This window comes from Sphaerodactylus townsendi, linkage group LG11 (assembly GCF_021028975.2).
Source record: "Sphaerodactylus townsendi isolate TG3544 linkage group LG11, MPM_Stown_v2.3, whole genome shotgun sequence".
NCBI lineage: Eukaryota > Metazoa > Chordata > Lepidosauria > Squamata > Sphaerodactylidae > Sphaerodactylus > Sphaerodactylus townsendi.
Genome location: NC_059435.1, coordinates 27,517,462 through 27,542,786, shown reverse-complemented (window position 1 = coordinate 27,542,786; position 25,325 = coordinate 27,517,462). Strand labels below are relative to the sequence as shown.

Sequence of the window (25,325 nt, the reverse complement as noted above, 5' to 3'; positions counted from 1 at the left end):
ACTCCTCCTGATGCTCCTTTGGAGGTGGCATGGCTATGGCACCATTCCTGGCCACTGCAAAACTGGCCCCTGGTGGATTGGGCTGTTGCAACTGCAGGGACAACAGGCCCAATCTAGATCTGTGTGCAATGCATACATGTGCATTGACAGACACTGAAGCTGAGGACTTCTCATGCCCAGTGCGTCCTGCACATTATCCTTTACCTGTGACTTACCTGCTTCTGCTCTGCATGCGTGAATGCCCAGTGCGTCCTGCATTGATTTTTGTGCTCTTAACTTTCTGTGGACTTTTTCTGAGAGAACAACCAACTTGTCCTGCATGAAGACTACTGTACCAAGCTACTGCATTCTCAATTTTCTATAGGACCTTTTTGTACTGGCTGGCTGCCTTGCATTTATGTATGACATTGTCTTCTTGTATGTTTCATAGTTTATGTATTTTGTATGTTATGTACTTTATTAATATTTAAGAGTTATGAGACACTATTAAATAGAGCACTTATTTGCCTATATATAGTACGCTGGTTTATTTTTTGTACCCTCAGACTGGGTGGAGTACCTTATATACTTCCGTATAAGTCTACTTTTCCAGCATATTTTTTGTGCTGAAAAAAGCCCCCCTTGACTTATACGCGAGTGGACGGCTGAGCTTGCAGACCTGCAAAAAAGACTTGCGTTGGGGCAGCGGCTGCCTCACCACGCAAGCATCTTCACTGTGTAATGATAGGCTATCTGTGTTGAAGGAGAACCTGTAGGGACTTTTTAAAAGGGGGATCTTATTGAGCGTCTTCCCTATGAAACTCTGAAGAGATACCGTCTGTGAGAGTTCTATATTCCACTTCAGAACTTTTAAAGTTATTGTTGATACCACACTGTTTTTCTTTGAAATAAATATTCAAAAACATTTTTATTGGTATCTATTTTTATTTTTGAAATTTACCAGTAGCTGCTGCATTTCCCACCCTAGACTTATACACAAGTCAATAAGTTTTCCCAGTTTTTTGTGGTAAAATTAGGTGCCTCGACTTATATTCGGGTCGACTTATAGGTGAGTATATACGGTAGGTTCCCCCGTTTATTCTATTGATTTAATCTGTCGGGTCTTTTTTGTAATGAAATGCAATTGCAGGAGGGAGGAGAGGGGGTGAAGGACTTTCCCCCTGATCTAAATCATGTGCACACTAAAGGTAGCTCTTTCTTCCATGGGTGGCAGATAGTGGTGGAAGGAATGCATAATTCTATCTCATTTCCAATCAGACCAAAGGCCTATCTGTAACAACATCACAGTAACTAACTAGATGCCACTCAGAAGCATTCAGGATAAGGCATGAAGGCAACAGCCTTGCCGTCTGCTTGGCCCTCATCAATTGGTGCTCAGAGGCAGATTGCTAGCAGTCATTATAGGTCTCTTTTCCATGCATCTGGTTTTTAAAAGGCATCTAATGAAAAGTCCAGCACAATAATCTGGAGCAGTGAATTCCATAAATCAAGTGTTCCACATCAATATAATTCTCAGTGTGGCATCATCTATAGATTCTTAAATCCAGAGGCTTGGGCAGAGATTTCAACACATTTGAGAAAAGTGCCAGGTTTTCAGGAAAAAAAATAGTTTAAAAAATGAGGTGCTAATATCCTCCAGAATAATAGAAGCAGTGCCTGCAGTTTTGTAGAAACTGATGTCCTTAGTGCATGTTGCTAGGCAATCACAGCAGATTTAATAGCCTTCAAGCCTTGGTTTCCAGCCAGGAAAAGGCAGTGGGAGGGGCAGGACCCTTTCCTGATTATCTTGGCCTTTGAGGGAGGATTCATCAGGGTCAGACTTGGCAGCAATCACCAGGCAACTTGCCACCAATTTGCATGACTCATCTAGTCCTGGCTTTCATGCTTTCAGTCTAACCTACCTTACAGGGTTGTGGTGAGTATAAAACGAAGGAAAAGAAAATGATGTAACCTGCTTTGTGTTCGTATTGTGGAGAAAGGAAGGATATAACTAATGTAATTAATACATTTAGCTTAGGCTGGGAAGGCAGATAAAATCGGGGTGGGGGGGGGGGAGGAGAGAAGGAACCAAGGAAAACTGAGGTTATAGGGGCATCCAGCAGAGGAAAGAGGAAATATTGGAAGGAGAGAGATTCGAGGAAAAGTGAAGTCCCCTTTGCAAATCCCTGTGGGTTCCCCACTGCATAACTGAGCATGTCCCAGTCCAACCCGATGACTTCTACCACAGAACTTGGCTATAGTTTTCCTGGGTAGAGGGGAAGAAACAAAGGATAGCTGAAGACAGGGACATATAAAAGTAGGTAGGTAGGCTGGCTGGTGGGAGGGAGGGAGGGAGGAAGACCATTGCCAGGAGGAGGAAAATAAGAAAGAGTGTGGATGATGGGATATGGGGGAAATAAGGTACCCATCTCAAGTCTTTCCAGGTTCCCCACTGTGCAATTCTGCTTAACTCAGTGGCTGGCATCACACAACTGGACCACAGTTTTCCTAGGTTCCAAGAGGCTGCCAGAGGAAGGGAAGGAGGTGAAATTGAAAACAGAGAACATATAAAAGTAGGTTGGCTGGTGGATAGGAAGGAAAGAAGTAAAGAGATATGAGGCTATAGGGGCTATCAAGGAAGAGAAAAAATTAATAGCAGGGGAGGGGAGAATAAGATGCCCCTGCAAGTTCTTGCAGGTGCCCACTTGTAATAATTTTATTTACTGCCTGCCAACTTCACTGGATGACCCGAGTTCTACAGAAGAGGGTGAAAATTCAGTATACAGAGCCATTAGCTATGAAACCAATAGCAACTTGATCAATCCCTAAATAACTCTCATCCCTTGGAACTCCAGGTCTGATTCTGTCTACAGCAGCATCTTTTAAGCACATACCCTTGATCAAATGTTTCCATTCTGAAGAAGCCCAAGCCTTCTACGTGCAGTTTGCAGTTTTCCAGGGGAATGGACAGTGTGTTCTTGAAAACAAACGCACACTTAAAATCTTCATTAATCTTTGCAGTTTCTGGCATCTGCAAAACAAAAAGGAATTAACAGAAAAGGAGACCAGATTACAGACAATACAGAAAATGTGTAGCCTGTAAATAGTACAAATGAGACTGAGTCATGTTCTTCAGCATCCACGAATGGACACTGAAGGAGTAAAACATAACTGACTGAGCAGGATAGGAAATAATCTCTTCCTTCCTTTTTCAGATGAATGACAGAATAATCTCTCCCCACCCCCCACCCCGTTTTGGGGTTTAGATGAGGATTGCCCAAGTGCACTGGCGTAATGCCCATTGGGCAAGGTGGGCAGCTGCCCAGGGCATCACCTTGTGGGGGGCATCAAAATGCTGGGTTCGGTTTTGGGTATTTTAGTGGTTTTCAATTTTTGGCCTGCAGGGGGCACAGTTTTTAGGCTAGCGGCACCAAAATTTCAGCGTATCATCAGGAGACTGTCCTTATGCTACCCTTATGGTTCAGGGAGTCCAAAGTTATGGACTCCCAAAGGGGGTGCCCCTATCCCCCATTGTTTCCAATGGGAGCTAATAGGAGATGGGGCTACAGTTTTTAGGGTCCATAACTTTGGCCCCCCTGAACCAAACTGCACCAAACCTGGGGGGTATCATTAGGGCAGTCTCCTTATGAGACCCTGAAAGTTTTGAGACTGTGCCTTCAGAAATGTGCCCCCCCAGCCTGCAACCCCCATTGACAGCAATGCAGAAAACTCAATGCAGAACAAAGATTCTTGGGCAAATTTTGGGATGTTCTTGCAGGGAGAGCATTCTTGGACGTATCAGCACCAAAATTTCAGGGTATCATCTGGAGACTGTCATGATGGCAACCCCAAGGTTTGGTGCAGTTTGGTTTAGGGGGTCCAAAGTTATGGACCCTCAAAAGGGTAGCCCCCATCTCCTTAGCAAAGAATGTGAAATTTTGGTGCTGATATGTCTAAAAATGCACCCCCTGCAGGCACCAATGTCCTGGTGCAAAAAAAAAATTGGTCATGGTGGAGTGGCCGCCCATGGGGGGGGGGCATCCAACTCAGGTTTTGCCCAGGGCTACAGTTTGCCCAGGGCTGCCTCGTTACGCCCCTGCCCAAGTGTGCTTCTCTCTTGCTGGTCTGGGAATATCCTTGGCAAAAAGCAGGGCACATATGTGAGCCTTTGACCTGATGGCAAAGGGAGTGTGTTGTAGGTCTCTTCTCCAAAGCTTCTCTTTAGACTGTTCAGATTTCCATTGCTTCTACCTTCAGGTTTTTCCAAATATATTTGCTCAGCAGTATTTGCTGTTACTTAATGCCTTACCTCCACTCTGAGAGGTGGGTATTGGAAGGTTAAAGTCAGCTCTTCAGTGAGCTTCTCGTTGGTTTCTCGAATCTCCGCAATAATATTGATTTTGACCAAAAGTTCATCCTCTACCGCCATCATAGTTTTTATGTAAGTCTCAGGTGCTATTCTCAGAGGGATCTGAATAACTGTGTCAAACACAAAGCAGAGTCAGGTAGCAAGTGAAACATATCTATCGCCCGAGACAAGAGCAAAACATGGTAGCTGACACATGAAGGTGCCCCTTCCTTGCTGGAAGAAGATGTCAGGAGAACTGGGGAGCCGGCTGCAAACTAAAGAGCATGGACCTGTACAGCTCATTCTTGGACCAGAAATCTCCCCTTAGGAAGGAGACCAGATCTCTTCTCCTCCCTGATGGATTCCATTTCCAAGTGGAATCTACTGGGAGGCGGGGATGCAAAAGAGGGGAACACATCTGCAAGCACACCTATGTCTGCAATCTATGGCTCAAAGAGTTGTTTTCTTATGTGACAACTTATGAGGAGTACTTCCTCCAAAGGGTGGGCAGCAGCATCATAATAAAGACCACAGGGATACTGATGGTGTTTCACTTCGCATACCTGTCTTGCCTTCTGTTTGGACTGTCTGCTTGATGTTTGCAAGGCTGGCCTCGACTTTTCCAATGTAGGATTCCATTTGACAACAGGCAGTGAGGTCGACAGTCCAGGCGCCTGCAGATTCATTCTTTACGACAATATTCAGATCAATGGGATTCCCTGGCCACAAGGTTGTCTCGCCTTCCATCCCAAGCTGGAGGTTAGCCTTAAGAGGCTCAGAGGGAGGTTTTATTTCACAGACACCCAGATTGGTAGAGTTTAGGTAAGAGCAAGCAGTTTGTACCGCTTTCCTTTCCTCTGGAGAATCTGGGGAAAAAATCAGAAAATGTTGAGGTCAATTTTCAGCTTCATGATTGGATCCTCAACCAGTGTCTATTGAACGTAGTTAGCGTGACCAGTCATCGGATCTTCAGACACAAAATGCCGACTGGATCTCCAGCAAGGTATGTGAAATATTGTATACCATTCAAAGGATATGATCAGTAAATAAAATATCACACTAAGATCCATTCCATATTCCCTGAAGTTGCCGCTCTGTACACTCAACAGAGACTGCAGCCAACCTGGCTCTGAGAGCATACTTGAGTGATTGTCTCATTGACAAATATTATTTGAAGTGCATAGACTTTAATCAATCTTAGATGTATACACACACAATCCTCCCCACCCACCCACAGACACACACACACAATGTAATGTGTGTGCTTAATATATTTTAGTTACCACTGATATTGGCTAGCTGACTTTGAGACTGAAGGGGATTTCGGAGGTAAAATGTTTACGCTTACAGACAACAAAAAGCCTTCTTGGAGAACAATTCATCAATCAGGTGACTCCTCCATCAATTTTGGAAGAGTCCCATGATCTGAAGCCTTGCTTTTGTTGTCTACTCATTGAGGGAAAAATAAAATGCATTGGTCACCTTCTGGGAATTTGTATTGAAGAGTGATGTCTTCACGGGTGTCCTGCCCAACTGCTTTGGTGCTGATGCTCTTCCCAATGACTTTGGTATCTTCACGCAACTTGTCATACTTCATTTCTCCATCCACATTCTTTACAAGCCAAAAGACCCTGTCTGCATTCACTTCAGCAAACACAAACTTGGAGTCATGAGGAAGATAGACTTCTCCCTTTTTGATTGCAGTTACTGGACAGGGCCCACACTGGTAAATTCCTGCAGAGAAGATTAAAAATTAATATTTTTCTAAATGTATCCATAGTGCATTGACCTATTTATCTTCATATGAAAGTTTCTGTGACCTGTAATACTGTCAGTTTATGGAAATACCTGAGATGTACAACTTTTATGGGTTTTCTAACATGAAAAATTAAAATCCTAACTGGATTACAATGTGGACAAGATGTTGCCTGTAACGGTCATACTGATGGCTTATAACAGGGGTCTGCAACCTACGGCTCTCCAGATGTTAATAGACTACAAATCCCATCAGCCCCTGCCAGCATGGCCCATTGGCAGGGGCTGATGGGGATTGTAGTCCATGAACATCTGGAGAGCCGCAGGTTGCAGACCCCTGGCTTATAACAATCACACTGATTAATGGTGAATGGACATTATTATGGCCAACTTGTATTACCAATCGCACATTGTAATGCTTTTGAACATGGTTGTACAATGTCCATATGTAATGTTATTGCTGAACATATCATAGCTTTTGAAGTAATTTCATCATTAGAATTTGGCATTATTGTCTTAGAAGATACCCCCCCCCCCCAAATTTTCTCCTTTTGTTTTGGTCTTTGTGGTTTGGCTGCAGTTCTGAACTCTTACATCTAGGGTTGCCAGCTCCAGATTGGGAAATACCTGGATATTATAGAGGTGGAGCCTGAGAAGGGCAGAGCTTGGGGAAGGGAGGGACTTTAATGGGGTATAATTGTTGGGATTTTGAAAGTGTCAGTCACAACTCAGTTATAAAAAGGTTAACTTTTTGTATGTAAACGGGTTTCTGGAGTCACTGTTTATGATCTGATCTATTGATTAGCTGTTGGCCTAGTCCAGATTAAACAATGAGTGGGGGGTGGGGAGCACATGGGGGGAGGAGGAAATAGTGGATGAAGTTACAATTTTACTTATAACATACATAATAAAAACACGTCTTAAAATGTTAAGACCAAATAAAAACACATCATTAAAACAATTAAAACCAAAGCTTAAAAAACACATACAAAAATAAAAGTCTCTTTCTGCCTCCTCTCAGTCTGTCAAAAGAATCCCACATTTCTGTTGCACATTTGCTCCTGGTAGCCATGGTTGCAATTCCCAGCCTAGTACAAGCTAGCAGGAATCTTGTGTCCATCTTTATAGAAACTGACAGTGCATTTGGGCAAACAGAAGCAGCAGGAAAACAGCACAAATCTCAAGCACTTGGTGCAACACTGGCATGCAGGGTGTACGGCTTGGTAGACTGGAAAAATCAGGACCCCATAATGGTGATGGTTCACCTGTAAGTTGGATTTTACAGGCAACAGAAATGTGACTTCATGGCCCATTTAGCCTTCACAGTTTGCAGCATCAGGACCCAAGCTTCAGAGTTCTGCTGATCAGCTACTGCAGGGTTCTTTCTCTCTAGCACAAAAAAGTATCATGTGGAAGGAACCCCTTTCCCCTCCCACAGCTGAACATTTCAATGCCGGATATTGAGCTGCAGAACAACTGTCATTCTTCTCCATCAGGTGTAGTTCTACTTATCTTTGTTTACAGCACATGTGGTCTTAAAAGAAACTCTCAAAAAATGTGCAGTTGCCAAAAGCCCAAAGGCATATTCCCACAGTCACTTATGCCTGTCATGGCCATACAAGAAGGGCTGTTTTCTTACAACTCTTCAGTATATGTGGACAGTGCTGGCAATTTTGTCATGGGTCACTAGAGGCTGCTGGAAGAGGACATGATTGGGCTTCACTTTACCTCAGCTATGAAGTGAGCCAAGGGGCGTTTCCCCACTTACCTTTGCTGCCCTTTGCTGCGCGCTACTCTCAGCGCACGGCATCTCTGGGCGCGCCCAGGCGTCCCCACGACCCCGCGCTCTGTGCGGGGGTCATCAAAAGGCGCCGTTTGGAGGAGCGCCAGGGATGCCGTGCACTGAGGGGGCGCGAGAGCGGCAGCATCAGGGCGGTTGCGTTGTCGCCGCCCCTGTAGTGGGGAGTGCCCGGGGACCCCGCGCTACTTAAGGAGAGTAGCGCGGGGCTTAAGGTAAGTGGGGAAAGGGCCAAGGATAACAAACAGTGTTCCCTCTTCCTCACCCATATTTTACTGTGAGCACATAGATTCAGTGAGAGAGGTTCAGATGGGGATACCCTTCCAGATGCTCAATCGAGAGTTAGTGCAGCATGGATGAAGTGACGGCAAACCACAGGAGTCCTGTGTGACAGAAGAATACCTGAATGTCTAAAGGCAAAAGTGTACACCACAGTTATCTGCCCTGTGGCCCCATATGGAACAGAATGTTGGCCAACAACTCAGAAACATGACAGACTCTTCATGTGATGGAAATGAAGATGCTCTGGTGGATGCTTGGCCTGACTCTTTTTGATCATGTTACAAATGAAGTCATACGGCAAAGACATGGAATTATACCAATTACAAAGAAAATGAGGGAAACGCCGCTCCAGTGGTATGGCCACATTATGTGCCTGGAGGAGACATCTGTTGCAAAAATGGCCCTAAACTTTGACCCTGATGGCCACCACCCACGTGGAAGACCAAAGAAATGCCGCTAGGCCCCCATTATGGAGGAAGATGAAGTGTGAGTATGAACAATGAGTAAATAAATGTTAAAATCTATAAATACAAACAGACATCTTTTTGTATCTCCTGTTTCAGTCTTACCTTGGCTCTGTTCTTGAGGTGTGGCATCGATTGCCTGCCAACCATCAAAGCCTTTGGGCAAGTCTGGCCTTTTCATCCAGGCCTCATTCCAGACATGGAAGTTCCTGTGCAAGGGTAGGTGTCAGAATTGATAACAAAGAAGTTATTCCCTGTTGCAATTTCACATCAGTCTAACATGGATCAGACCATGCAGGAAACTGCAAAGAGTAATTGGTCTCTGAATTTGATATCTCAATACAAATCATCTGGAGAGGGCTCTTCCTGGAGATGCCCAGGATTTACCCTGGGAACTTTGGAAAACAAAACACCAGCTTTGCCATTGAGCTAAGTTTCCCCTCTCCTTCACTAAACACCAGTGGCATAGTGAGGGGGGCACGGGGTGACTAGCGCTCCAGATGCGACTTCCTGGGGTCAGATGGGGGACGTTTTGCAGGGCCACCCCCTCGCAACTAACCAAAGCCAGAGCTTGGGGGTGGAGCCAACAGTATAAAGCTAGAGCCAGTCAGCCCAGCTGCTCAGTTTGATCCTCGCTCAAAGCCTGCAGGTTAAGGCTGGACCAGGCTGAGTTGAAGACAACATCAAACAGACCCGTGCTGCTCTCAGTCTCCACATGGAGTTCATGGGCAGGGTGAGCCCTGAAGTGGGCGGATTGATTTTCCCAAATTCCCGTTTCACATAAGAGACCTCTGAGTGATCCCCCACTCCATTCCTGAGGGTCCTTCATGCCCCACAAGCAGGGTTTGGGTTGCATGTGGGGCTGCTGTGGAAGGGGGAGTTGGCAACAATCCCCATCTTGTATCTGTGGAAATTGTTCAGTGGGATCCAAGCTATTATATTTTCCCATGGATAAGAATTAGAGGAAAAGCTAAAACTCAGTTACATATAGTGATTACCAGATAGAGTCTGTTGTTAATTCCTCTATTTTTTCGCTCTTTTCATTCAAATAGATATCAACCTTCAAGTTTTCCTCTGTATCATGAGCGGAAGCAAAGTTGCTCACGCTTCTGGATGGGATCCCAAGACATCGCATGACTGAAATACAGATAGAAGATATCAACTCTCAATCATTTACTTGTCCAAATCCCTTTAGTTATATCCGTTGTTTGTTACAGTTTATAATTCCATCATGAGGCAGCATAAGGGATGAGGCAAGGGATGGAGTTCCATGTCCTGGTTCCACAAATGTAAGAACATAAGAGCAGCCATGGTGGGTTAGACCAGTGGTACATCTAGTCTAGTACCCTTTCCCACTACTGAGAACTAGGACTACACCAGCAATGGAATTCAGAGGGTTAGTTCCTCTGATCATGGAATCATGTCTAATAACAATTGATAGACCCATCCATGAAGTTCCAACAGCTGGAACACCCACAACAGAGCAGCTAGAATGTCACAAACTATCGGAATTGTAGAAGAATCCTGATAGGTCCATCTACTCCAGCATCCTGTTTGTCTCAACATCCAACTAGGTGTCACTGAAGAAGAGGAGTTTGGATTTATATCCCACATTTCTCTCCTGTAACATATCTCAAAGCGGCTTACAAACTTGTTCCCTTCCTCTTCCTGCAACAGACACCTTGTGAGGTAGGTGGTGCTGAGAGAGTTCTGAGAGAACCGTGACCAGCCCAAGATCACCCAGCAGGCTTTATGTGTAGGAGTGGAGAAACAAATCCAGTTCATCAGATAGGAGTCCACTGCTCATGTGGAGGAGTAGGGAATCAAACACGGTTCTCCTATGAGTCAGGCAGGAAGGCAACAGCCTTACCCTATTAGATATCTCTAATACCTGATATTCAGCAGGATACTATCTCCACAATACATGTCCTACCTGTAGTAAGCACTCCAGAGAAAACCCAACACTGACCAAAGTTGACAGTTCGTTTGTTTTTGTAATACTGCTGCAGAATTGGGGCACTTCCAGTCCAGGCCAGTGGGGAAGTCCCACCAGCGTAGCGTCCTGACCAGTTCCCAAAAAGAACTCCTGCATCATCATTGGCATTAACCTAAAAACAGACACATCAAAAGAGAAAGCTGGATAGCCTGACATCTTCCCTTGCCTTTACTATTTGGGCAGTCTTTTAGAACAACCCCACCATTGCTGAAGCATTAGCTGAAGGGTACTTCTCTGCCTCCCTGGCAGACATCACACTGGGCTTTCAATTTCCAAAGCAAAAAAAAGTCCTATTATTTAAATAAGCTGGGATATGAATTGCAATTTGTGGAGTTATAATTTTGAGTCTTAAAGGTCAAGAGCAGCAAGCATTTTTGTACGATGAGAGTGATTGGTGTAATGATTTAAGGCACTCCATAGCCATGGATCAGTGCTACAGTTTCACAGAATCCATCTATGACACACATCCCAAGCCTAATAATTTGGTTGCCATTCTAAATACAAATTGCCCAGCAACTGCAGAGGAAGTATATCTAACCATGACTCTCTCTGTGGCCCTTTCCGCACGGGCCTTTAACGAATCAGCCACTTCTGGGACGCGCAATGAAACGCCATCCCCAGGGGAGCTGTTTGTATTGAGAAGCATGCAGCTGCATAAAGCGAGCCACACACTGCCCTCGCGCCTCCCCAGTGGCTCAAAGCCGCTGTTTCCCGACCTCGCTGGGGAAGCGAGGTTTTTGGGAAACAGTGGCTTCCAGCCGCTTACCATCGCCAAGTAGCAGCAGCGACTGGAAGCGCCATTCTCTTCCTCTTTCCCAGGCGCAGATGCCAGTCAGAATCTGCAGCCCAGCGGATACTGCGTCAGGACACTCGCCCCGCACTTACCGTCCTCCGGCCTCCAATGGCGTCACTGGAGCCAGGGGGGACGCGTCCCCTGCGACATTGCGCGGGGCAGAGACGTCCCCAACCTAATGGAGGCGTATGCGGAAGGATGCAGCCTAAGGCTGCCTGGGGGAATGCGCTGGCATTACAGCCTGTGCAGATGTCTTGCCGCCATCCTCCTCCTATTGCAACCAGGACCGTTTGTCTGCGAGCGGTCACGGGGGTTAATTCGGCGTCATGTACGCCGACCCAGCTATCGTAACCGATTGTAGAAGCAGCCTGTGTGTGCCATCAAGTCAATGCCACAGGGTTTTCAAGGTAAGAGACATTCAGAGGTGGTTTGGCATTTCCTGTCTCCATGTGGGCTGAGAGAGTTCTGTGACTGGCCCAAGGTCACCTAGCAGGCTTCATGTGGAAAAGTGGGGAATTAAACCCAGCTTTCAAACTAGAATCCATCACTTTAAGTTTAACCACTACACTCTCAATCATGTCTATCTGCAAGCAGTTACCCTTCCATTCTTAATCCTTTCCTCTGTATTTAACAGTGCCCAGGACAGGGAGAGGCAATTGGTGAGATGTAGCCAGTGTGGTATAGTGGTTAAGGTGTTGGACTAGGACCTGGGAAACCCAGGTTCAAATCCCCACTGGCACCATGGAGGCTTGCTGAGTGCCCTTGGGCCAGGCAGACACTTTCAGCCCTGAGTTGGCTAGTATTTGGATAGGAGACTTCCTGGGAATACCGGGTTCATGACACAGGCAGGCAATGGAAAACCTCCCCCAAATGTCTCCTGCCTCCTCCAGAGTTGCCTTAAAAGTCAACTGTGACTTGATGACAAAAAAGAAATGGAAATGAAATGAAAATGACCAAGCTATGGCCTTAATGTTAGGGGCTGCACACTCAGCAGGCTGCATGCCAGTGGCTGATAGTGCCAATCGCACCTCAGCAAGGACTGGCATTATCATTACCTGATCAGCAATAAGAGAATTAAAAAATCCAGCACTATTTCCACATGTCCTTCCCGCATGGTGAGAAATACTGCTGTCTTATGATCAAGAAAGATAATTTCACTGAACCTACTACCCCTGTTCTCCCGCCTCAAGGAACTGTGGCTCAGCGGGAGAGCATTTGACTGGCACACAGAAACTCCCAGATTCAATCCTCAGCATCTCTGTTAGGAAGCCTTCATGGCAGGAGATGCGAAAAACCTCTGCTCTGAGACTTGGGAGGGCTGCTTCCATTCTCAATAGGCAATACTGACCTGAATGACCAAGACACTGATTCATATTAAAGTAGTTTCTGTGTTCACCTGAACTACCTGCCCTAATGCCCAGAGGGAATTCCTGTACCAGAGTCCCTTTCAACCACTTCACAACCACTTCTTGAGCTTCAATCCCAGGTCAGTATCAGAAAGCAAAGCCAGACCAATTCTTGTAATGAGGGAAGTTTTTACATCCCTAGCAAATATCTGGATGGACTGGGACTTGTGATCAGACTCAGAGCACTTGCTAGAGTTCCCCACTAGGTGGGGCTGTAGCATTTCCAGATGAGGCTGGACTCTCGCCAGCCAAGCTGATTGGGGAGTGGTGGTAGACCTGTCATGATTGGAACTCTGGCTGAATAAGTGAGTCACCCTTTTTCCTTTTAAGTCATCTACAAAATATAAGAGGGAATTTTGTTTTGCTAGAACATTTCGTGCTCCGAAGACAACTCATTCTTTCAAATGCTGTTCTTTAGATGAAAGCTGCTTTGGCATAAATGAAAGACCTGTTTTGTTTTGTTTTTAACCATAGGGGAAGAGAAATAGTGATCTAGGTGGGCAGTGCATTCCTTGGCTCTAATATTGTCACATTTCTGCCTGATCTGCCTGCCAGGATGCTCCTATCAGAAAGGGCACTGCGATCTAAGGAAGAATGGCAGCATGGTATAGCCCAGCCTTACCAGATCTCCAAAGCAAAGGAGGGTCAGTACTTGGAAGGGAGCCCACCAAGGAAGGCTCTGCAGAAGAAGGCAATGGCAAACTACCTCTGCCCAGTCACATGCCTTGAAAGCCCCTTGCCGGGGTTGCCAGAATTGGCAGTCTACACTCACACACGCGCACTGCGATCCACTGGCCAGCATCCAGGAGTATATAGTGGTGCATTTAAACACGACTTCCTGTGCATGTAATGTCTGCAGTGATGAGATTTTCTATGCAGCCGTAACCCAGGAGATGTGAGCAGCTTGGCAAGGAACTGTTTAAGTCTCCATGAACTAACAGGGACCAATTTGAATCACACCATTGGCTGAAGGACATACCAAAGCGGACATGCTTCTGGCAATCACAACAGGGTCCTTTCTCACGTTCTGCTTGATCTGGCTTTTGTCGAGAAGGTACATGCAGCAGTCCAAGACATCTTCTTCAAACTGTGTGGGTTGCATATAGGGAAGGAGAATTAGTAGGAAGCAAAGTCAGATTGTTCTTAAAGACAAGTTTTTTAAAATTTCTTTAGATAACATTAGTAAGAGGCTGTGGAGGTTTATATTCTTCCTATTAAGAAACACCTTCTATTAAACTCTTATTAGGAAGTGTTCTGGTGCTTTAAAACAGTGAACAGTTTTTAATTGGAGCACACCAATACCTCTAAGGCAATGCAGTTAGCTGCAGGAAGTATTTTGTATAAATAACATTCTCTTTGGATGTGACCAGGGCTCACTCTTTATACATGAAACATAATAGTAATATTTAGGCAAAGTTCCATGCAAAGGCTGTCCTCTGAGGCTGATTTTGCACGTTAAAAGTGCCCTGTTGTTGGCACAGGGAATGCCCCAGTGCAATAGGGAGTTCCTCACAGCACCCAGTGCTGCAGCATGTTTGGCATGCTGTTGCCCTGGCGCCACCCCGTAGCAGTGGCTTTGCTACAGGACTTTCCAGAAGTGCAAAGGTTGGGGAACTTTTGGAATGCCCATCTTTTGCTCAGGTGGCTTCCGCTGCTGAGAAACCCCCTCAGCAGCAGAACGCGGCCATTTTTCCTTCCTCGCCCCTCTGGCCCGCCCCTCCAATGAACGGGTGCCTTTCCCCCACTTGCAGTGGAATTAAAAACATGGAGGGAGAAACCTTGCGGAGAAGCGGTGTGTGAAGGCGCTGCGAACGGGAGGGTGGTGATGCCCTTGCACATGCAAGGAGTTTGGGGGGGGGGAGTACTGCGATTCCCTCGCACATGCAGGGATTTTAGAGGGGGGGGGATGAAGGCACTGATTCCCAACACCTGTTTTGTGCAAAGTCAACTAAATTGGTGAAAGTGTGGAGTGGGGATGGGGGGAGATTCATAGAAGACATATGCTGAAGACCTCACGGTGCAAGTGGAGGAGAGCCGGGGAGCAGTGCAAAGTCAACAGCAGGGCAAAGAGGCCTGTGGCAGCTGCAATCCTGTGCAAAATCAGCCTGAGAATGGACCACTATTTGCCAGTGAGCTACTGCCACCTAGAGGTAGGGTGCTGAAGTGTGTTTTTCTCTTTTCACCCATTGCCACAGATCTTACAGACCCCAGCCAGTGTTGGAGACCAGAGCTAATGAATTACTCACAAGACATTTGTGACTGCACAGTTTACTGTGCTGCCAGTGTAACATCACTGTTACTCGAGGAACAATGTATTATGAATAATCACTTTCTTCAGATTGATGATTGCGGGCCTTTCCCCACTTACCGTAAGCCCCGCGCTACTTGAGGAGAGTAGCGCAGGGTTCCTCCTCTCCCTCCCCACGGCAGGGCTGCGGCACGCAATGTCACGCAGCCCGACGCTAGCCCAGCTGTCAAAGGGCTCTCCCTTAGCGCGCGGCATCCCCGGAGCTATTCCGAACGGCATGCAGCTGACGAATCCACTGCACAAAGCTGGCAGGGAGTGGAGTTAGGGGGACGCCTGGGCGCGTGCCTGGGATGCTGCACGCTGAGAGCAGCGCGAGGCATAGGGGGGATGGAAGGGAGTGGGGAAAGGCCCAGCCTTTAACTTCTCCCAAGCTATTTTAATGCTGATTTACAGCAGGAGTATTTTGCACTGTGTGCGCGTGCTCCTTCAAACCACAGGAAGTTGTATTTTGGCTTGCACGTGACATCTGTGTGCTTCTGCCAGCCTCCTGTGTTTTTCTTGGCTCTGCTGAGGGGGTTCCTCAAACCTGCTTTGGTACAATAGTCATGGAAATACATATCTTCCACACCTTTTAGGAAATCTTAACCTGCCCATCCACACTTTCCCAACACTGATTTTGATACAATCTTTCAGGAAATATACCATAAGTCTATTTGGGGCCAGTGTGGATGGAAAGATGAGGGGCTCCTTCACTCCCCGACCACAATTGGCACCCTTTCCCATGCTGCCTGTCACCCTGGCCCCAACTCCAGTGGGATTTCTGCCAGTTGCACAAAATTGGTATGAGGTATCACTATAGTGTTAAAATACTGTAGCAATGTATGTGCAACAAAAATTTTTAAGGCAGCAAGTCTACTGGTGGTGGAGAGGGAGAGAAATGGGTGGGGGAACGGGAAAGCATGTGGGGGGGAACCCTGTGTAAAAGTTGTGTTACCACTGCAAATGCCACTGTATTTGTAGTAGTGATGAGAGATAGAAATGAGGAACTGATCCTGTGCAGAAGCAACACTGGACTCTGCAAGAGTGGGCCGAAAGGTTCAATTCTGTTTTTACCAGTTAATAAAGCAAAATCCATCATCTTATTTATTTATCCAGCTAAGATGTCACATTTCACAAAACAGAGCAAAAACACTTCCTCATGATTAATAGATAGATGATTTTTTTACCTGCCCAAAATTCCAAGGTCTTCCTTGTACATTTTTTGTTGATCCAACATAGATACAGCCAGTATCATTGAGCACGTACTCCGCTCTCTCAGCATCACCGGGCATGAAAACAGAGTCAGCTAAAAGCAAAGGCATGAGAAGATCATTAGAATTGTCCAATTGACAGTCTGGCTGGGAAGAGACATTCTCATAGCTGGGCAGACAACACACAGCTGTCTGAGAACCAGAGGCTAAAGTAAGACGAATGGACTAAACCCCAAATATACCCTTGTAAACTATCAGTTTATATCCCTGCTTTCCTGTTATAGATGTAGATATGAAGACAGTGGCTACCATAACCATATCTTAGTGACTTATATTTATTTTCTAATGTTATTCTAGTGTTAAATTTCTTTAGCTTTTCCCACGTACACATCTTGCTCCATATTCTCCCAGTAGTCAAACATAGTGTCTTGGACATGTTTTCTACGAAATTATTTTGCACAGATCCCTTCATTCCATCATGGAGGAGGGGTGGTCCTCTTGTCTCCTCCATTGCATTTATTCTTCATGCTGCTGCTGAAAATGTACTCCTGATGGTGGTAGGATGCGATCTGTGGGCCTTTCCCCACTTACCTTAAGCCCCACGCTACTCTCTTCAAGTAGCACGGGGTCCTTGGGCACTCCCCACGACAGGGGTGGCCACAGTGAAGCTGCCCTGATGCTGCTGCGGTCGTGCCCCCTCAGCGCGCGGCATCCCTGGCGCTGGAGAAAACGGCGCCTGTTGATGACCCTGCGCAGAGCGCGGGGTCGTGGGGACGCCCGGGCGCGCACCAGGGATGCCACGCGCTGAGAGCAGCGTGCGGCATAGGGGGGATCGCTTTGAGTGGGGAAAGGCCCTGTGACTCAGAAGAATAACCCTGCCCCCTTTTTTTCTTTTCTTTTTTCTATCCTCTGCACAGATACATTTTGAAGTGGTGAATCTAAAAATGTCTCAGCTTCCATTTCTACAATGGGCCAAACCCAAAATAGAAACTGAGACAACTCTTGAAGGAACAGTAACATGTAACCCCCACCCCACACAGACACAAATCCAAATTTTTCAGACAAATGTGATCTACAATAATGCAGGATCATGAGTGCAGCAGCTCCCAATTACATGCAGCCATTACTAGTGCTCTTTTCACACGCCTGGGGAGCGTGGAATTTAGGGAAGGGAGGAAATTCGTCAGAGATGTGATGCCACAGAGTCTACTCTCCAAAACTGCCCTTTTCTCCAGTCTGGAGATGAGCTGAAATTCCAGGAGAACTCTACACGTTCCTCTGGATTGTCAACTCCTGGTTGGGGGATTTTTGAAGATTTGGGAATGGCAGCTATGAAAGGGAGGGATCTCAGCAGGGCATAATACCACAGAGATCACCCTCCAAAGGGGCCGTTTTCTCAAACTGATCTCTGTTGTCTGGAAATCAGCTGTAATTCCAGGAGATCTTTGGGTCACACCTGGAGGCTGGCAACCCTAGTTGGCAACTCTACAGTTATCTCTTCCACATTGCAACTTTTCCCATTGCTGTTTCGATATATTGCAGGTTGGCATAAGAAATCCAATGGGATTTTGCGGGGGGCGGGAGGGGGGAGTTTTGCGGAAGCTGCAGACGACACACGAAGGCCAGCAGACGGCACAGAAACAGTTTAGAAACTAAATGCATACAATATATCTGTAGTATTTATATTATTTTAATTTTATTAAATTTAGATCCCACCCTTCCCAACCAAGGCCAGGCTCAGGGCAGCATTCAAACATTTTTTAAAAATTACATAGTAGTGTATAATATCAACATATTTTATCTTTTAATATCATAAATATACACCATTTCTTTTTTAAAGTTTAAATAAAATAAAAATAAAATAATTCAGATTTCTTCCCTGGTACAAAGGGAGGGCCAAATAATTTTAATTTGAGTCGGACCTCAAGTCAGGAACCTGTTTACCATGTGTAATTTTTTCTTGAAATGTATTTTTCCTTTCGCTTAAATAGTGAGGTAATGGTTATATTGTTCGCTGCAACAAAAACAAAGGGAGTTTCAGCCCAATATTAAATGCTGTTCTATTTCTTGAGGGGTCCTCTCATGTTGTTTTAGACTGTTATAGAGTCATGACAGAAATTAAACTTATTTAGGCAGTGTTGGTTACCTTTACACCATGGGTTGAACAAAACATAGAAAAAACTCTTCTCAGGCTGATAGATATTAGGCCCTGTTTTCACACTCAACTGGTATTTTCCAACAATGGCATCTGCTGGGCTGGTCACAACAATCAGGCACTAGAGGAAAAACAAGATCATTATCATAACACTATAATACCATACAACCTAATGGACATCCAATTCCTCTGCATGAACGGGGGCTGTGACTGAGATGCAAGAAGTGGCAATTTACATGGTTTTTGTTTTGCCATATGTGAATGCCACCTTCTTTGGCAGGGACAGCTTCATGAATGCCACTTAATCATTCCATAAGGAAATGTGATGTAAGTATAGATTAAGAAAAATTGTTCCACCCAACTTGTGGCCAGTGGTATATTGGATAGAGGCAGAGGTGGGATCCAGCAGGTTCTCACCAGTTCCCGAGAGTGGGTTACTAATTATTTGTGTGTGCCGAGAGGGGGTTACTAATTGGGTCTGCTTTTCCATTAGAAATTCTATTAGGTCCAAAAATCATAAAGTCCTGTTGTTTCCTATGTGGCTGGTTAGCAAAGGTAGAAAACGGGATAATTCTCCCTGTTGGGCTGTTTTAAAAACATGTTTTAGAAATATGGTAAAGTTCCTTGTTTATGGAAAGTATCCTTCTTTTGATTTCTAGAAACAAAATTAAGTATTTGAAAGTATTAAGTATTTGACAGGCAGTCAATTAGAGGAGAAGTAGTTGTTTCTGTTGGCAGTAGACGATAGGACTTGCTATAATGAGTTTAAATTATGGACAAAAAGATACCAGCTGGAAATTAGGAGCTTTTTTTTTACAGTAAGAGTTTTTTACAGTAACAGAGAAATTATTAATGCCCCACCCATGGAATGCCTGACCACGCCCCCATCGTGCCCTGCCCAGCCCCATTGGCGCTATGCCACTGTTTGAATCCCACCACCATGGGAACCTGTTACTAAAATTTTTGGATCCCACTACTGGATAGAGGGTTGGATTAGGATCTGAGAGACCTAGGTTTGAATCCCCCCTCTGCCATGGAAGCGTGCTGTGTGACTTTGGGACTGTCGCACACTCTCCGCTTATCTCTTAGGCCCTTTCCCCACTCACCTTTGCCCGAGGTTTGCTGCGGGCAATTCCCGGGGCGCGCAATTCCTGGCGCGCACCCTGGCTTCCCCAAGACCCCGCGCTATGTCAAATGGCGTCAAAAGGCGCCATTTCAAAAGGCGCCAGGAATTCCGCGCGTTGAGGGGGCGGGAGAGAGGCAGCGTCGGGGCGGCTGCGTTCTCGCCGCCCCTGAAGTGGGGAAGGGAGCTGGACCCCGCGCTACTTGAGGTGAGTAGCGCGGGGCTTAAGGAAAGTGGGGAAAGAGCTCTCGTTATACTGAGGCTAAAATGGAGAAGGGGAGAGAATGTTATAAGCTACTTTAGGTCCCCAGTGGAGATGAAAGTGGGGTATAAATGAAGTAAGAGAACAAACTAAAATAAAATTCTTGTGCTTGCCACATGATAACCAATGACCAGGAGTAGTAAAGTAGGACCTGCAATTTGTTACCTGACTCTCGATAGTAAATCTCAGTTGGGCTTTGATAGAGCATGTAACATTTTAAAATGTTGTATGCATGTTTCTTTAAAATGAGAGGTAAGTTGTAGTAGAAAGGGGGATGAGAGAGCAAGGTAGTTGGTTGACACTGGAGAGAGTGCTGAATTGAGAGAAAATCAGTCTGGCCTAGGACAGAGATTGTGTATAAAACTTGAGAGAGAGACAGAAGTCTGTGCTGGAGTTTGCCAGTGAGTCGGTCTAAGCTAAACTGAATCAGACTGGATTTGCAAAGACTGATTTACCTCATCCAGTTAACCCATCCAAGACAGCCCCCATTATATTCCAACTAATCACATCTTCAGTACAAATAATTTATGCTTCTTTGTCAATTTCCAGCCTCCCACTCCTGCCCAGAAGCAGGAGTGAATCACACATAATGACTTATGATATAATCAAGTGAATGGAAGTAAAATTGCCGTGCCCACCTTTGGGTGTTTTCTTGAATGTGTGCACTAGATTATCTGTCATGTTTTTAGTCTGTGCAGTTCAGAGGGACACACATAATTCTTCCGTCCCATGTTGCATCCTCACAACCAGCCTGTGAGGTAGGCTGAGGAGGTGTCTGGCCTAAGTTCACTGAAGGAGCATCAAGGTTGTATGGAAGTCTGAACCTTACTCCCTCCAGTCTGAGCTGAACACTTTAACCGCTGTGCTGCACTGGCTCGCACGTGCACTGAATTCTACTGGTTGAATTTACAGATTTGATCCAGTTACTTCCAAATCTGCCCTTCCCTCCCTCCAAGGATCTCAGGGCAAAACCCATCATTCTCCCTTCCACCTATTTATTATCCTAAAAACCCAGTCATGTAGGTGTGACTGAGAGAGAAAGTGACTGGCCTAAGGAAGGGCAGCCAGTTCTGGATTGGGAAATACTTGGAGATTTCGGATTGGAGCCTGAAGAGGGCGGGGTTTGGGGAGGGAAGGGACTTCAGCAAGGTAGAAAGCTGAGCCCACCTGTGCCAAAGCAGCTATTTTCACCACATGAACTGATATATATCATATCACTTGAATACAGGGATGGAGGGACAGGGCATGACCTGCCCACGCATGCCTCCCACCCTGCCCTGATCCACCCATGCCCTGCCCATGCCTTGTCCCTGGGAGGGGGGTCTTGGGGGCAATTTTCTGCCCCCATGTGACACCAATGGCGCGCGTCAGGGGCATGGCACCCCCCCTCCCCGTTGTAGCTTTGCCACTGCCCGAACAGCAGTTGTAATAGCAGTAGATCTCCAGTTACCACGTGAAGGCTGGCAACCCAGAGAACTTGCAGGGCAGAGTGGATATCTGAACCTGGTCTTTCCAGATCCTAGTCTAAGACTCTAACCACTACACCGCCCCATCACCAGATGATATTCCAGATGACATACCTGCTTCCCATTTGTTTGACTGATGGTGGCACGCCAGCGGTTAATCTCCTGACCCGCTCTTGCATTTAAGGATAAAAGCGTCCCTGTCGATTGCTTTGGATTTTCACCTGGAAGAATTCAAGTTCACAAAGTGTAATGTTACATACGGGCAGGGGAGCAGGGATCATCCACAGATCTATTTTTGAGAGCTACCCTAACACGTATATTATCAGCAACCACTTCCCATTAGATGGAAAAAGCATGTCCCTGTGAAGTGGGAGTGTGGAGGGAGTCAGCAAGAGGTTTCCAAGCTATCTGTACAATTACATTCTTCTGTATTGCCTACAGTCAGATACTGAGGAGGTACAAAAATGGCTGCTTTAGTCCTTATATAAGTTCCAGTTCAATATATTCAGTTGCCCATTTGGCAGAGAAACTAGCACTGATGCAAAATCACACAACTATCAGTAAAGCAACAGACTGATTTACCTCATCCAGTTAACCCATCCAAGACAGCCCCCATTATATTCCAACTAATCACATCTTCAGTACAAATAATTTATGCTTCTTTGTCAATTTCCAGCCTCCCACTCCTGCCAAGAAGCAGGAGTGAAGCAACAGTAAAGCAACAGTAAAGCCTTCTAGCACTTATGTTGATACAGAAAACGATGTAGTTCTATGGCAATTTTTTTTGTACCACCAGAAGGGCTAGAAGGCTAGTGTTTTTCACATTGTTTTACCGAGAGTTGTGTGATTTTGCATCAGTACTACTACTAGTAGTAGTTTTAGTAGTAGTAATAGAAGCAGCAGCAGCAGGATCTGCTAAGGTATCAGTGGGGTTCTTGCTGAGTTTTCCTCTTTATAGTGAGGGAATAGACCCTAGTCCCGTGGTGGCGAACCTTTGGCACTCCAGATGTTATGGACTACAATTCCCATCAGTCCTTGCCAGCATGGCCAATTGGCCATGCTGGCAGGGGCTGATGGGAATTGTAGTCCATAACATCTGGAGTGCCAAAGGTTCGCCACCACTGCCCTAGCCTGTGCCTGGATGGTAAATTATTTGGAAGCCCCATCATGTAGGTGTAGATAATGGGATATGAACAATAAACAGCTATAATATATATATCTCTGGCTGTAGCTCTCTTTTCTGATCTTGGCCTATAATTTTTCTTTCCTTCCATACCACCTGAGCCCTATGAGAAATAGCCAAATTTCAATAAACCTATTTTCAATATGTAATTCCAAGCAGATTTACTTTAAGAACAATTGGGATAAAAACATCTTTGCAAATTTGATTGAAGTTGTACAGTCTGATCCTTGTTATAGAATACGGAACCTATTAAGAGCAGGCATTTGCATTTCCACCTTGATATGTTATAATAAACCAACAAAAAAACATTATCTTCTTACCAATTCTGAGCTGTATTGTGATTTTATCCTGGTCTTTGAGCTCTCTACTAAAGGTCAGTTTCAACTGAAACCCCTCCCCACGCCTCACAATCAGACTCAAGTTATTGTAATCATTGGTGTGATGCAGATGGGAGTTATGTTCTCTGAGGAAATCAACTCCAATGGCCTTCAGAGGACCTGAAAATGAAGACAAAGAAGACAGGGAGGGAGAGACAGAAAGATAGACGTTTACTATTTATTTAGATATATCCCCCGCCTTTTTCCCAAAAGGGGACCTAAAACAGCTTACAGCATTATTCTCCTCTCTCTATTTTGTTTAATTCATTTGGTTTTTATTAATAATTCCAAAAGCGACTGTTTCATTATAGATTTTCTGTATGGCTTTGTTTCATTACTGTTTATGTGCGCAGTTTAATATACACAGCGCGCCCAGACCTATTTGCCTCTGAATGGTCTCAACTTCTCAAATCAAAAATTTACTCAATAGGTTTATTACTTGAAGATCTCTGTATGCTGTCACCCAGAGAGATTTTCCAAACCTTAAAAAGCTGACTTCTTGAACAGGAATACTATATCCTGTTGGGACAAGCAAATAAATCATGCTCATCCCTCTCTGTCGGAATAATACCAGAACAGGGGCACATAGCCAAATATCTTGAATTATTAACTGAACCCCAACAGAGATGGATTATCACAAGGGCCAGATCTAATACTTTCCCATCGGCCATTACAAAGGGTTGTTACTTATCCATCCCTCTCCAGGATCGGGTTTGTCCACACTGTAAAAACCAAGTGGAGACTCTTGCTCACATTATTCTTGACTGTCCGAGATATGTGGACATTAGGAATTTCTCTCCCAGGCTGGCCCTAGACAAATCTGAAAGAGACTCTGACAGTTCTGTTGTGGAGCTTCTGTTAAACAATACAGATGTCATGCTCTTGGAAAAAGTCACAAAATTTCTTTTGCAAGTGACAGAACTTTCTAAGTAATATATACTGCTATATACAGTCTTTCTGTCTGCGTTTGGAATGTGCTCCTGATTTGTACTGCATAAATGTCTGGTAACGCTCTAGAGCCTATTTTAAATGCCTAATAAAGGTTGTTGTTGTTGTTGGCAACAGCCATGGAGTGTTTCAACTACCGCGTTTCCCCAAAAATAAGACAGGGTCTTATATTAATTTTTGTTCCAAAAAATGTGTTAGGGCTTATTTTCAGGGGATGTCTTATTTTTCCCCCATGATTTTGTGCCCCCCATGTGACAAGATCAGCTGCGCCGGGGAATCTGTAACTAGGGGTTATTTTTGGAGTACGGCTTATATTTCAAGCATCCTCCAAAAATCCTGAAAAATCATGCTAGGGCTTATTTTGGGGGTGGGTCTTATTTTCGGGGAAACAGGGTAGTCACATTTAGGTTACTAGTTGTGTCCTGTACTAGTCAGAAGGGCTCTGGCCATGGCATCTGGCCTGGGTGATATCTAGACTAGATTACCACAATGTGCTCCAGGCAAGAAGAAGGCTGAGAAACTTCAACTATCCCAGAACATATTGCTTCTATTTTGTTACAGCTGTGTAGATTGCCCGCTTGGTGAAGGGTTCTGCTTACAAGTGTTAGTTGTGATTAGAGATGTTGTGAATTTTGAGTCAAGTGTGTCCACAAGTGAAACTTACCTCATTCAACATTGACAGTCGGAGATGTGAATCAATTACAGGGGCTGTTCAGTTCAGCACTGAGCACCTCAACTGCCTGACAAACATGTTTGCGGCTTTTTAAACTGTGCATGCATGAAATTACTGGTGATCCAAACTGATTGCCAAACATAAGTACTACTTAGATGAACACTGAACAGCAGGAGGTTTTTTTTAAAAACCCACTGCAGAGAACTGTTCTGTCTTTTTACACAGTTGCCTTGTGGAGCAATGAACCGGCATAGAGGGGGAAGTACAACTCAATCAGATTGTGAGAGAACGCACCTGCACAAACAGCTGATCGCACGGCACTGTACTGCAGAAAGGAAGGAACTCAATGGAGAACCTTGCCAAACTGTCACAAACCCATAAACAGTTGGAGAACTGACTCTCAGTAAACTACTGGCCAACAGGCCATGAATCCAACTGGTGGGTGTCAAACACTCCTGGTTGTGACCTTTGAAAGCCTAAGTGGTCTGTGGTCACATTATCTCAAAGAACTCCTTTATACACATGTCTATGCATGTCCTCATCAAATGTATGATAGGTATGAGAGATGGCCACCTTAATTGCAGTATCATGACTCTGGAAAGCCCTCTTGAGGGAAGCCTGCCTCACATAGTCTCTGCAGGGATTTCAGTGTATGTTGAAAACAGTCCTCTTTAAGGCTCCTTCTGCACATGCAGAATAATGCACTTTCAATCCAATTTCAATCCACTTTGAAGCTGGATTTTACTGTGCAGAATAGCAAAATCCACTTGCAAACAATTGTGAAAGTGGATTGAAAGTGCATTATTCTGCATGTGTGGA

General features: G+C 45.2%; 1 protein-coding gene across 1 annotated transcript in view; it reads right to left on the bottom strand.

The window, feature by feature from the left end:
• Positions 1-25,325, bottom strand: part of TGM4 (transglutaminase 4) — a 38,536-nt gene that overhangs the window by 1,097 nt on the left and 12,114 nt on the right. Inside the window, exons 2-13 of the mRNA XM_048511808.1 lie at positions 22,829-23,005; positions 21,440-21,546; positions 18,466-18,595; positions 16,296-16,414; positions 13,801-13,908; positions 10,560-10,734; positions 9,625-9,763; positions 8,732-8,835; positions 5,810-6,061; positions 4,891-5,193; positions 4,289-4,458; positions 2,874-3,010 (exon numbers count right to left, since the gene is read on the bottom strand). Coding sequence (XP_048367765.1) covers positions 2,874-3,010; positions 4,289-4,458; positions 4,891-5,193; positions 5,810-6,061; positions 8,732-8,835; positions 9,625-9,763; positions 10,560-10,734; positions 13,801-13,908; positions 16,296-16,414; positions 18,466-18,595; positions 21,440-21,546; positions 22,829-23,005 — 1,921 coding nt within the window. The remainder of the gene's footprint in view (positions 1-2,873; positions 3,011-4,288; positions 4,459-4,890; positions 5,194-5,809; positions 6,062-8,731; positions 8,836-9,624; positions 9,764-10,559; positions 10,735-13,800; positions 13,909-16,295; positions 16,415-18,465; positions 18,596-21,439; positions 21,547-22,828; positions 23,006-25,325) is intronic.